This window comes from Drosophila santomea, chromosome 3L (assembly GCF_016746245.2).
Source record: "Drosophila santomea strain STO CAGO 1482 chromosome 3L, Prin_Dsan_1.1, whole genome shotgun sequence".
Lineage (NCBI taxonomy): Eukaryota > Metazoa > Arthropoda > Insecta > Diptera > Drosophilidae > Drosophila > Drosophila santomea.
In genome coordinates, this window is record NC_053018.2 from 4,029,411 (window position 1) to 4,043,155 (window position 13,745).

The 13,745-nt window shown below is 41.9% G+C and overlaps 1 protein-coding gene and 1 pseudogene across 1 annotated transcript in view; one reads left to right on the forward strand and one right to left on the reverse strand.

Annotated features, from left to right (window-relative positions):
- Positions 1-3,394: 3,394 nt before the first annotated feature.
- LOC120448075 (eukaryotic translation initiation factor 5B) overlaps positions 3,395-13,745 on the reverse strand; it is a 33,206-nt gene continuing 22,855 nt past the window's right edge. The window contains exons 9-10 of the mRNA XM_039629846.1: positions 6,760-6,921; positions 3,395-3,828 (exon numbers count right to left, since the gene is read on the reverse strand). Of these exons, the coding sequence (XP_039485780.1) occupies positions 3,721-3,828; positions 6,760-6,921 (270 nt within the window). The 3' untranslated portion in view covers positions 3,395-3,720. The remainder of the gene's footprint in view (positions 3,829-6,759; positions 6,922-13,745) is intronic.
- LOC120448076 lies at positions 8,884-10,150 on the forward strand (annotated as a pseudogene).

Below are 13,745 nucleotides of genomic sequence, written 5' to 3' on the forward strand. Positions count from 1 at the left end.
CCCGGCCAATAAGGACACGGCTTTCAAGGTCGTCCGTTTTGACGGCCATTTTGAATGCACCGCCACGTTCAATGGCCGCCCACTCGAACACGCCTGCATTTCCTGGCCCAATGAGCTGGTCTCTGGCCCACACAGTTGCCTTGGCAACGACCTTCGGTAGGCGTCGCCTCGACATTGGCCATGGCAGTGAATTTCCACTTTGGGGGTTGTTGCAATTACCCCCAAGGTCACCCGTCGTCCATCAGCTGTTCGCCCAGAGTTGCCCTGCCTCCTGAAGGCGGGCTTTTTTGAAAATTAGCCAGCACCCTTTGCTCCATCGCTCCATCCAATTTAAATTCGAACAACGCTCTCCTCAAAGCTCATTTCGTTTACTGCCCCATAAATTAATCAGTGAAAACAATAAAGATTTCAATATTATTTCCAACGACATCCGGTCGAATGCGGCACCAAAATTGGCGGAAAGCAGCCACTTCGCCGAGCTCCACATATGGGCGGTACGCATCACAATATATATATATATATATATATATATGCAAACATATATATAGGGAACATCCGAATGAAGTCCAATAAAAAGCTAAGGTCTAACAAGAAAGCTGAGTAAGCTAAATTGGATTTCAGAACGAATTTCGATCACTTCTTTCGGCCCTAAGGAAAGTTATTTTATTCTTTATTTCAATAATAAATAAATTGATATAAGCCAGTGGAAATCATTTCACTGTATAGCAATATTTGCATTTAATTTTTAATATTTCCAAAGAAGGTAAACAATCATAATAACTTTTAAGGATAAGAGTATTCAAAAATAATTTCATTTGATTTGCTGGAGAGTTGAACAACTGGACATTGCCTTTGCTTGGACCCAAAATTGAAATGCCAACAGATATGTGAATCATTCTATCAAATCAAACTCGGCAACAAAAAGTGGCCTGCCATACGATTATACACACATATTGGCCGAAACACTTGGCCAAACATATTCGAATAAATGAGTGTGAATGCGAACGGACAGAATAAAAATAAATGAGATTTCATTGAACGAAAATGCTCAATGAGAAAATCTGTATGAAAGTTGGCCAAGTTGATGTCTGGTTTGTTTGGCTTTGATGGCTTTTCGTGCATTCAATCCGCAATGAATATGCCACCCCAGTCCATCAGTTTTCCCGCCTGACGTCACTAGTGTCCTAGATAATCGCCGCAGTGGCAGAGGTAACACATTGGCCTCGAGGTGAATGTCTAAACATGAACTCGAGGGCAATTTCGGACGGCCAAAAAGAATAAAAATAAAAATCAAACTCACAGCACAAGTGGCAGCGAGACGCACGTGCAAAATATTTATTTAGAAGCCCGCAATTGACGTGGCTACTATATTCCTCTAAGCAGATCCGTTCCCAATCCCACTTCCGTTCGACAATTGATGTGTTCTGGCAATTATTCGGAGTTTAAATGCTGAATTTCCGGAAAAAAACACGTTTCGTCTTAGAAGCAGCCAGTGGCGATCAAGTAATTTAGCAATTTTCTTTTGCTTTTAAACTTTTTCCACAAATTAATTAGGTTTCAGCAAGCATAAGCTATTTTAAAAATATTGTTTATTGTATTAAAAAATGTTACAAATTAATAATTATATGCAATACTTTGGCACATGTTCTTTGAGCCTGTAAAATCCATTTAAAATCTGGTTAATTTCCATTTGACTTTTATTTCACCTTTTCATTCACCCCACCAACTGCGAAGCAAGGACACTCAAGTGGCCATCGAGTCCTTCGCCATGCGGTTCGTGTTTCTCAATGAGTCAAATGCCGCCCACAAAAAGCACAGCAGCGACACGAACGGCAACATCGGCATCCTCGCAGCGGCATCCGCAGGACGAAAGGATACAAGGATGCGGAATGGCTGGTGGGTGGCGACACTTACCTACCACAGCCGCTGAAAATGTGCCCTAGTTCCACAGCCCTTTGGTGTGGATGCCATGCTGGCATCCATTAGTGCGCCTTGTGAATGAAAATCCTTGCTCTCGCTCTCTCTCTCTCTCGCTTGGCGGTGGGGGTGTTGAATTTGTTGCTGCCACCGATTGTGGCACGCTGGTCGGGGAATGCCATTCTTGGATTTTCCCCAGCTTCGCGCATGTGTGCTGTTGTGTGTGTGTGTGTGTGTTTTGGCCAAGGCAAAAGTTGGCCAAGAAAATCAATGAATGAACCGTGGAGACACGTAGCCAGCCAAGGATGTTTATGTGATTTTCTATATGCAATCTTTATTTTTTCCTCAATGAAATCGCACACGCTCGATGGGCATTCAGTTTGGCAGGGAAAAAATACAATTTCCTTTTGAAATTTTTACAGCACCTCACGCCATTTAAGACGGAATTACGTGCCAGAAATAACGTAATGCGATACTAAAGCACTTGCAAATGGAACTTTTGCGAACCACTTAATACCGCTGCACTTCTACGTACATTGGGTGCTTTAAATTTTATTGCACTTTTTATGAGCCAGCTTTATATTATTTTGTATTTTTTTGGGCAACGCGTCCGGTCGTTTGACAGTTTCTAGCAACCATTTGGGCAAAGGGGTGTGTGAATAATAATTGGAATTAATATATGACCGGCTTGAATGGTGCTTTAAATGGGAATTGCACAAATGAAATGTTTGGTTATCTCTCAATTGCAGTCCATAGTCATCAATTACCAACAGCCAAATGCAGTTATAAATAGCTCAAACTAAACTTTCCTTACTTAAGCTTACCTTGGTGCCTAATTGACCTGCTTCAGTCGCTTATCCAACTTTAATCGACAGTTTCTCCTTGGCGATTCCAGCATGGCATCAATATCTGGCTCAAGCACCTCGTGCATAATGGCTGGCACTTGACAGAACATTACCTCGAGGACGAATGACGATGGGCATGGGCATGGGCGCACATCCTGGCGCACACACTTGGAACTTGGACCACTTGAGCCCATTGAGGGCAGTAAAACAGACCGTTTGAAGGATACTTTGGTGCAGGCAGCAGCAGCAGCAGCATTTGCGTCATTCACAAAACTGCGGCTCGTAACTTGCCACACACTTTGCTGCAGCAGCCGAGGCGAAAACAGTGCGACACAATTGTCCTTCCAGCGGCTGCTGGGTGAATGAACTTCCTCGGCGGATGACCCAGTTTTTTGGCTGCAGTTTGCAGCAGCAGCAGCCGCAGCAGCATCTCCCCCATTCATCGGCATCCTTGTCGCGTTCAATGACACAGCGGCAGCAGCAGCAGCAGTGGCAGCATCGGCGAACTGGCTATGAATGGGAAAAAAGGACCTCTGCGCATGCCAAGTGGGTCAATATCCTTTGGCGTGACGTCACCGCTGACACAGTTAACATAGCCTGCATATTTGACTCTACCCATAAAATTTCTAAAGTTTTCCGTTGTACAACATTTTTGCATTTATTTCTAAGTTGGCTCTAACAAAAATCGCAGGCAAAATGGATGTTCGCAAAATGCGTTTTACAAAAATTTGATTTAAAACCATTATAACAGAGTTCTTTAAGCGACAACTGCGACGACGACTACGACGGCTGTAAACCATAAAAATGAAACTAAGCTTAAGAGAAAGGATCCTCTTTATCGGGACTATAGAGGATACACCACAAGCGCACAGTCTGTAGTTTGATAAGCTTCTTCGTCCTTTCAGCGAAAATCTCTCGTCTGTTGTACGTTTGCAATTTTGGCAAGCGAAAGGATCGCTTATAGGATCTCGAAGAGCTTCTTCAGCTCCACCATCAGCGCCCAATCCGCCTTGATCAGGTCGTCACGGAAGTAATCCTTGCAGGCATCGATGCTCTGCCGGGAGATCTGCAACGAAAGTTTGAAAACAAAAAACAATGCCATGAAAAACTTGTGAAATTTGATTAATTAAAAGTCCATTAGGTTTCGAAATGACAAACGCTGAGTGAAATGGTAATATTTTCGCCCGTCTGTGTCTATAAATGCATATTAATAACACGCTGCGCTACACATAAATCATTGGCATTGTGAATTCAGCGAATATGTATAATTGGAACGTGCCAATTGTCATAACTCCAAAGGGAGATTCGAGATGCGGACAGAGTGGCGGCTGCTCCATCAATCAAGCAACGGGACGGCACGTGTCTCCAGTTCGGGGTCTCCAGTGCTCCTACACTGCTCCTCCAGTTCTCTTCCAGTTCTCCACCAGCTCCACAATCTCCGCACATACCCCGACATATGGCGCATAACAATTAAAATCATTTTGAACAATACACTTTTTTCCATCTTTTTCGTATCCGATTCAGCTTGAGTTTATGCCCCGGCAACGCTTTATCGAAACTATTTTAGTGTCGCCAATTTTTATGGCGCCTTTTTAATGCGTTTTTTAATGCCTCGCGTTTATGGCGAGCAGTCTGAATAGTTCCACTTTCAGGCCCCCCAAAATGTCTGATTACAGCACGCCCTTGATAAAGACAACACTCTGTCCTTTGTCTGCCATTTTCCCCCGCTTAATTATTTTCATTTCCATTTCTCTTCTTTTTTGTTTTTTTTTTTGTTTATTTTTGGCGCATCGCATATTAATTAGGCTCGATCAATGGCTTTGATTATTGGAGCCGTATATATGTATTTATGTAGAAAAGATTTCTCTAAACGATAAGGGGCATAAAGCCCCTCAAGGAGTCCCCATTTATGGCCATGCATATTAAATGGCAGAATGGGCGACTCTTTTGTCCGCACTGCCAGAGTTGAAGGATATCGCTGGATACAGTCGTTAAAAACCGAGCCTGAATTTAAGTATACATTGATTGCTTATCTATGACCCGCCTAAATTAAAGTTTATTTGACTTGCTGATTTCGTTTAATAGCTCTCTGAGTTCTGCAATCGGATGAAGCTTAAGAACGAAAACCTTCTGAGAACTGCAGCCCCCTTACTTTCCACTGAATCTGCATTGAGATTTCTTCTTAGCCAAATATCGACTAATTGCAGCTATTTTTAGCTACCACAAAGACCTTGTACAGATTACTGACTGAGCCCGCAAGGCCGAAACCAAAGTCGTGTACGGTTGACCTCAGCTCCAATTTTAAGGGGGGTCTACGAGGTTCTGGGCTGTGTTCTCCGCTCGCTGCTCCATTTTGGGTCGTCGAATGCGTCATAGCTGATAAACGGCGAGTGCACAAATTAAAGCCAAAAAAAAACATAAAACACCGTAAACCGAACCCGCTGCAAAAACGCACACACACACAAAAACTGGGTCGACATCCGAGGAAACTGGGTTAACTCGATGGTGACGATGCTCCGGAGCGGAGGTCAGTGAACTATGCAAGTGCACTACCGTGGAAGGTAAAACGTGACGTCAGCCGGCAACTCGGGTCAAATACAGCGCTATATACATAGCTACATGGCTATATGGCGGCTATAAGTATGTGCATGCATAAGTACGTATCATCAGGTCAGCCATGACATAATACCCCTTCTTCATGGCTCCCAGGTTCTTGCCAAGCCATTGAGGTCTATAAATAGTCGGGGTGTCTGTCAATTCGGGGTGGTGGCATACAACCTAATAGCTTTTGATGGTGGAGCCTGCCCTGCCTGCACTGCAAAGAGCCCATAAGATGAACGATAAAATCATAATGTGATGGCCTAATTAGATTTAATTGGAAATGGCAGTCTAACAATTTTGGCCTTTTGCTTGCGTTACTTACATTAATGCCTATCAATGAAATTTCATTGAGATTCTATGCGTACGTGATATTAAATTGTGGGCGAAACAAGATTTTTGGCAGTGCAAACTATATTTATTCAATTTGTAGGCCTAAAAATACATCTATTCAACTTGGTTTTTACGCAGCATTAATTGAATAAAGCGCGCTGCCAACTAAAATGGGCAATTAGCGCCGCCTGGCGTTTTGACGTCACCGATGTCACCCGCTGATAAGGGACAAAAATGAATCGAAAATTAAGTTAGCTATCGATTTTGGTTTTCAGCCAGCAACACCCACTGCCACTCATCAAGGGCGCTTGACGTCAGAGCTGGTAAGTAATTGTTAATCAAATGATTGAGCGAAAGGAAGTTGCAAAGACCTCTCAACGCCACTTAAGCCAGTTAAGTCATCGATCCGAGGCGTTCGTTGCTGTTGTAGCCACTTAACACTTGGCCATGTAATTTGATAAGCCAGCTGGCCCAAGTGGCAGTGACCAAGGTAAGGTTCTGTGAAGGTCTGAAGGTCTGCACTTGGCCATCGAACCATCACACCCAATCCAGGTGCAATTGACAACTTTGGCACTTCCCCGTTGCGATTGCTCGATTGCCGCTGCTGTTGAGCTCAAGTGATTGGCACTCGAAATCGCACTGAATAATGGCATCCGGCATTCGCTCAACTGCAGCGCCTTGATAACGAAGGTCCTAAAGCTACGCGAAATTAATTGACTGAAATGCAATATTATTCTAGCCATCTAAGCGTAGTTCAAACTATCTAATTAATGCGACAAACTTTGTTACACATTTGTGGTTTAAACGCACTCAATTTGTACCGGGTATAAAAAATCGAATAAAAAGTAACAAAAGTAAGTATAAATGCACCACTTCAGATATCTAATCCATTCATAAACACATGCCCACCAAAGCGATGATTGTGCAGTCCCACACTTCCCGACACAAATGCACTCGAGTTCTAAGTTGACTCTTCCGCTCCCGAATTCTAATGAATTTATTGTAGCGCCCATTGTTCTGAGTAACCTCAAGTGGACGGTACTTGAAAATTGATAGCTAAACTTACCTTGCTGATCAGCATATCCTCGGCCTCGAAGTGGCGACCATACATTTTGGGCGATTCACCGGGTATCGGATCGATTTTGACGCAAATCTCTTGACCCTTGCGCGCGAATTCGATTTGCTTGTGATTCGATTCGATGGAAGTCACGATTCCAATGTCCACAAACTGCAAGCACAGAAAACAAAGAGAAGAAGTGTTGGTCAGTGAAATTGTGAAAGTGTTTTTTTTTTTGCATACGTGGCGTATGTGTAATATTGCGGCAAATTAGAAAAAATCAAATGGCCAAAGTGAACTTTTATGGGTTGAGACTTCCGCGTGCTGCCGACTGAATCGCTGATAAGTTTCACCAGCTCGTTTAATATGCGAAAGCCGTAAAATAACTCCACGTTAAGCGCTAAATAAAAGGTTTGCCAAAAAAGTAGAATAGGCCGTGTGGGTGGGGAATTAAATGGGTGGTGGTGGATGGGTGGGTCTTATCAGCGCATCTGGCGCAAGTTTCATATGCGGTGACCACTTCCTCAATTCCACTGATAAACTTGTGGGTGGCTACACAGTACACTGCAGCGCCTATCTATGCTACATTTCTATATAAAAAAGAAAAAGAAAACTTGAAGATACATTTATAACTAAAATTAAATTAATAATCATGAGTGTTCGATTTGAGTATGATTGAAGAGTGTTTCAGTTAAATATTTCCACATTCAGCTTGAACGAAATCTAATGTGAGTCCCTTACAGGCCACTGCTTTTCTCGCAGTGCATGGGCGCCTATCTCGATGGCCTAACAAAGTCATTGAACCAAATTGTAACATGTTTGTTGTCGTAACCCGTTTGCACTCGACAAAAACAAAACAGGAAACTGTTGCCAACGTCGCGTTTCCTGTGGGCGCCCCAATGGCGTCGACGTCGCTGCCCTCGTTCGTATTTCATTCAAACCAAATAAATTATTGAAATTCTTTTTTTTCTTTTTTTTTTTTCTGTTATTGCTGTTCTTGTTGTTGTTGTGTTGGCCTGTTGCTATCGGTGCAAATAGCTACATAGCACATTTACACACCCCCTAGAAGGAGAAAGAAGGGCGAGGGGTTGCGGGGGCGGGAGCATTTGTCACCATTTCCTGTCGTTGATTACTCATACGCCCCGTTCCACGTCTTCCGTTGCGGCGTCTTCGCTTTTTCGCGCTCTCTTCGAAATTTTCATTAAATGTGTTAATTTATTTCCATTTCCACACAATTTTTTCTTTCAACATTGCGCTTCTGCGGTGCGAGCCGGCAATTTTCGTCTTTTATGAGAGCAACGAAATCATCCCAGTGGGGGATATTTATGATAGATATGGTATATATACATATACATATATATGCTGAGTAGGAATATGGCGAAAAAACAACACAGGCCCATACCAAATTGGTACCAAATGATGAGAGGAGAAATTGATGGGCCTGTTGATGCAAGTGGCAAAAAAAAAAACCGACTTGGAAGGAGATAAATCGGTTTAAATTTACAGTTCTTTTGGGAGAATTTTATTGGTGCGTATTTTTTTGTTTTGACTTTGGTATACTGTTTATAAAATCACTTAAAATTTAAAATAAGTAAGATAAGAATTTTTTGTACATAAAATTATCAAGTGCAAATTTTTAAGAAAACAAGATTATCAAACAGTATTTCGGATTCAATTTAATTCCAACTACAATCTCAATATAAAACAACCGAAAAAGTGTGATAAACTTTCTGCATTCGATGCCAAAGAAAACGAATTCTTTATTGGGCATTAAGAAAAAATTCGATGACGACGCAGCCGTCTCGTGTCGCCGAAAAACCCAAACAAGTTGACTACGAAAACAACATTTTACATTCCGCTTTTTTTTTTTCCCTGTTCGATTTTGTATATTTTTTGTACAACTTTTTCTGGCTGCCAGATCGTTTGGCTGTGTGTGTGCATGTGAGTGTATCGGCGTTTATCTAAAAATATGATTTATATATTTCGTGCAGACCGGATGTCGTCTATTTTCGAAAAAAAAAAAAAAAAAGCGCTGCTTGTATGAATGAACGAAAACAACAAATCGAAAGCGAACAAAACGAGATTCAAAAACCATTTGGCTTTTTGTAAAATGTTTGATGGAGAGCAGCGACCAGAAGAGGGACAAACACATAGATTGTGTGCTATCTTTATTCATGTTTTTTTTTGTTTGTTTTTTTTTTTGGGCAGCGCAAACATTTTAGTGACACAATTCTCTGATTTCTTTGCAGCTTGTTTATGCTGTTGTCAGCAGGAAACACTAAATTAGTTGACCGTAGAGAGAATTACCCCATATATATACCGCATAATATATATATACATATATTTTATATGTGTCAAAGACGAAAATTCGCAACATCCGTCGCGCGGGGGACTCGAAAACATATCTTTCAGGGCCTTTGAGTCTGCGCAGCTGCAACTTGGAGTGGCCTCGAAAAATACAACATTGAAAACGGTAGCCACATCAATTCTTCCAATCTTAGCTGCCGGTCTTGGATTCTTGAATGCTCCTCAACTAAATCTTCAGCCCCTCGGGGCTGCCGATCTACGCTTTTCAAATGGATCGAGAAGTCTGGTGCGCCGCAAACTTGCCTACGTCATGTATTTCGAGGGAGAACGAAGAACTTGTCGCTGATTCGAGTTCGGGCCGCAAGCTCGCAAGATTTGAGGAAGCATTTATATAGTCATCATCGCCGTGATCGCTATGAACATGATCACGATCCATCCGTCCACGGACCACCAGATAACCCCACTCATCTAGCTGCCCACAACTTTCGGAAGGAGGAGGTGGAGGTGGAGGTGGAGCAGATGGCAGCTGGCAAACAACCTGAGGAGATCTTGGAAGCTGAGTAACTAGAGAGGGGGAATGCGACGAGTGGGTGTGCGGCAGCAGGGCTGCATAACAGGAAAATAGATGGAAATATACATGCTATGGTTTACATGTTGCAGAACAAGTTACACAGGGTTCAAAGGTAGACAATTGTAAAATAGTAAACATATTTATATATATTTTTTAACTTTCTGGTACTATCCAACCCTAGCGCATAACAACCTTTCCACCCAGCTACCCAAAACTGCCAGTTGGTTGGACCTGAGCTCATCTCGAGTCATGCAACGCCAATGCGACATGGCTTTCAACGGCAATAACAATGCCCACAACACCTACCAAATGAGCCAAGACAGACCCCATGCAGCAGAAGTCTAGTCATGCTCATTAGCATCTCGAATCTCCATCTTCGTCTCCATCTCCATTTCCATTTCCATTTTCATCTCGATCTCCATTGCTGCAGTGCAGCAACGCCCACAATCAACACTCGCGGCTCGTAGGAGGCCGAAAAGAAAATCTTTCACTCACAGGAAGTTGGTGGGCAACCTCATCATCATCATCGTCATCTTCATTGCCATCAAAAGTCAAGTAAATCCCAGGTGGGTGTCTGTGTGCTGTTGCCAAGGTGAGGTGTTAAAGAGCGGCAGCAAGCTCCACTGATTAGAAATGATTAGCGGACGAAGTTGTTATTAAATTCGTAGTTTGCGCCACTCGAAAAGCGAAAATTAAGGCCCATTGATTATTGTTTAATTTGTTTGGGTTAACGTCGTGTTATCGGACATCGGAAATACTTGATAGATACCCGCCAGCCGCTCGGCATATGGCCATTAATCAGCCGTGTCAATGAAGTGGTTCCAAGTATCCTGGTCGCCAGTCCATATGCATATTATGCATATTAGTGCGAGTGCAAAACAATCAATTATGCGCCCACGTGAATCAAACTGAAGCGAATGTGATTATGGAACCTCTCTTGATTGAACATTGATAAGGATCGAACAAAGAATATATAAAAATAACAAAAAAGTGATAAGAAAGCCGAAAATGCAATTGAACTCTGTTCGGGAGGAAGTGAATGCGAGTTTTTGGCTTGGCAGGTGAGCTATCAGCCAAATTCGTATCAAGTTCAATGCCTGAGTTAATAACTATTATTAGGTTTCTTTTTTATGATTGTTGGCCTAGGAGTCACCAAGGTTCTGGCGTCTCACAAGGCGGCCATAAAATATTATTTCCTTGACGGTTTTTCCCTGGCCAAATAAAATAAGTTTGAAGTAGATGGTCGCGATTGCCAACGAAAGTAGAGTGCGCGGAAGTTTGCTATTTCACCATCTGCTTGAAGTTGTGTAAACAAATAATAGATTTATACCGGGTTCTAAAGACTATTTTTATTTATTTGAATTCGTTAGAGGAGCGTTGTTTTAGCTTTGCGGAGAAAATGATATCTTCATCCTGACCTATACTACTCGCAAACATATTCAACCGTTTTATCTCTCAGACAACTTCTCGTAAAATGTATCTTGTAGTCTGTTGATGACTGGCCCAAGATAATGAGCTATCTCAAACAGTTGCGCAGCATTGCGATAAGCAAAAACAACTTTCAGTCACATGGCAAACTTGCTAGCCAAATTGTCATCCCGGTTTATTGTTCCACTTGGTCGAAATATTTTTGCGTAGGTGATACGTCCGCTGTTTATAATATTTCCCCCCTTTTTTTTATGAATTTTATGGTCTGCAGCCCGAAAACATTAAGCGATTAAACAAACGTCAATTAAGTATATTTATTTTGGGTGCGCGTGTAAATTGGTTGAAAAGGGGGGAAGAAGCAGCTGAGAATAAGAACGTTTTTATGCCAGTTTTCCGTCGGTTTTTGTGCAAATTCAGCATTTCCGGCCAAGAAAAACTGAAATGTGACGAAGGCGACCAACTGACCGAGCAAAAGCGAAATAAAACCAACAGAAAACAGCAACGACGACGTCAATTTCCAAGCCGCAAAAACAAAGGCAAAAGATACAACAACAAAATGTACAAAAAAAAACCAAAGAAATACAGAGAGCGGCGAGTAATTTGCTAATTACGCTAATTTCTTTTGTTGTTGCTGGTCGGTCTGCTTTTATTGCAATTGCCATTTGTAATAGCAGCCATTGTTGCTGTTGCGCTGCCTGTTTATTTTCGTAGTAAAATAAATATATAAGGCAATCGTGCACAGAAAGAAATAATCAAGTGATTTTACTTTTTTTAAGCAAATTGATGTTTTGTGTATTTACATAAGTATCTTAAATTTATTGTAAAATATACTAAAGGTAACAAAATATTTCAGATAATAATAATTCCTCTCCATTTTGTAGATTATGATCCTGAGAATACATATCTCTATTTATCCAGTTATCTATATTTAATGTGCAGCTATTAGATGTGCCGTGTAGATGCAGATACATGAAGCAAAGGCAAAAAAGCGCGTATCTAAGCGGATTTTACTATCTTATCGTGTGTACAAATGCCTGGGTGTGTGTGTGTGTGTTTAATGGTCGTCGAAACCTAAAGCTACCCGCACCACCCACCGCCCACCAACACCCCTCGTCCGCAAATGGGCTAGGCAATAGTCAAGGCAACAACAGGAAATAAGCATTTTTATGAATGAAACGAAAGCGAGACGCAGACAAACAAACAAATAGAGATGTAGAAGCACGTAGATACACACTCATACATGGATAAAGGCAATCAGTGTTTAGTGCAAAATGCTTAGCTTAATAAGTTATTTCTGGATCACTAGTAGATTAAATCTGCATTCAGATAGTAAGCTTCTTTGATTTAACAACATCACGAAGTTCCAAGGACTTTAACTCGCTTCAGAAGTTATAAAATAAATTTATAAAACCCAATAGTCGGTATCACACGTACTATAAATCACGTACTTTTGCCACTCCAACCAAACGATATTTACAATTTACAATTGTGAGCGCAAAAAAAGATAATCTTGCTGTAGAAATTCGTGTTTGTAGGTTTCATTCACAAGTTGCGAGCGCTCATTGTGTTGTTGCTGCCACTATTTGTTATGGTCTGTTTGCTCTATTTTATATTAAAAGCTTTTATTGCGGCCGTATCCGATAGATACAAGCACATTCGGCATGCCAGAGTGCGCCCACATGTCTTCCAACTGTTCTATTACGAAATCTCTTATCATAATAAGATACGAGTGTATCTAGTAGGTGCTGTGTTGGCCCATTCACAGCATTCGCATTTCATTCATAAAGAGTACTTCCGTTTTCCCGCCTTTCGGCACGTTCAGGAGGCACACCTGCCTTATCTCGGGGGTAGCTCTGCTTCCTACTGTTGGCACTTCCTAGTCGGATCCTGCACTTCCGATGCCCTCCGCTCGAGGATTCTTCTGACCCCTAACCCCTGACTTTGAACAGCTGGCTGCCTCAGCACACTTATGCCATGAGTACTACACTCCGTTTGCTATCTCTCTTCCGCCGCTTGGAATGACAGTTCATTCATAAAGTTGTGGACTTACACTTGCAGAAATGATTTATTTTTGTACTACTAATATATGTGGATTTTTAAGGGAAGCTTCCTGAACTCTACAGTATTTGTAAGCACAAATAATTAGTTGATATGGATGAAAACTAAGGTTTTTATAAGTTTTATAATGTAGCACCAGATATTTTTCCCAGTACAGCCAATTATTTAGTTCCTACGTGCGGAAGCATTCACTTCCGTTCTACTTCCGTTCTGCCTCGGCCAGCTGAAAAAACTGCAGCTGGCTGTCTTTGGACCGCCGACAATCCGCTTCCGCAGCTCTTTCTCCATCTACATATGTACGCATATAGTATAGTACTTACTAACGGACAACCACCCCAACTTCTTTTGTATTTAATTACTGGTTCCGGTTCTTAACGCTGTTTCTATCGCTTCATCGCCATCCTCCTCCTTACCATCATTGTGTTTGTTTTACGTGTGCCCCTTGTTGTTGCATTGTCTAAAGTGTTCTTTTGTCGCACACGTAGTATCCGCAGAAACCGATTCGAATTCTTAACAACCCCGAAATGGCGAAAGATGACGCAGTTCCGAGCACCAAGAGGAAGTGCCCGGAAATAATCAGTGATTGTAATCCGAACAGTGAAATACTCTTCACGAGTCCTCGAATGCGATG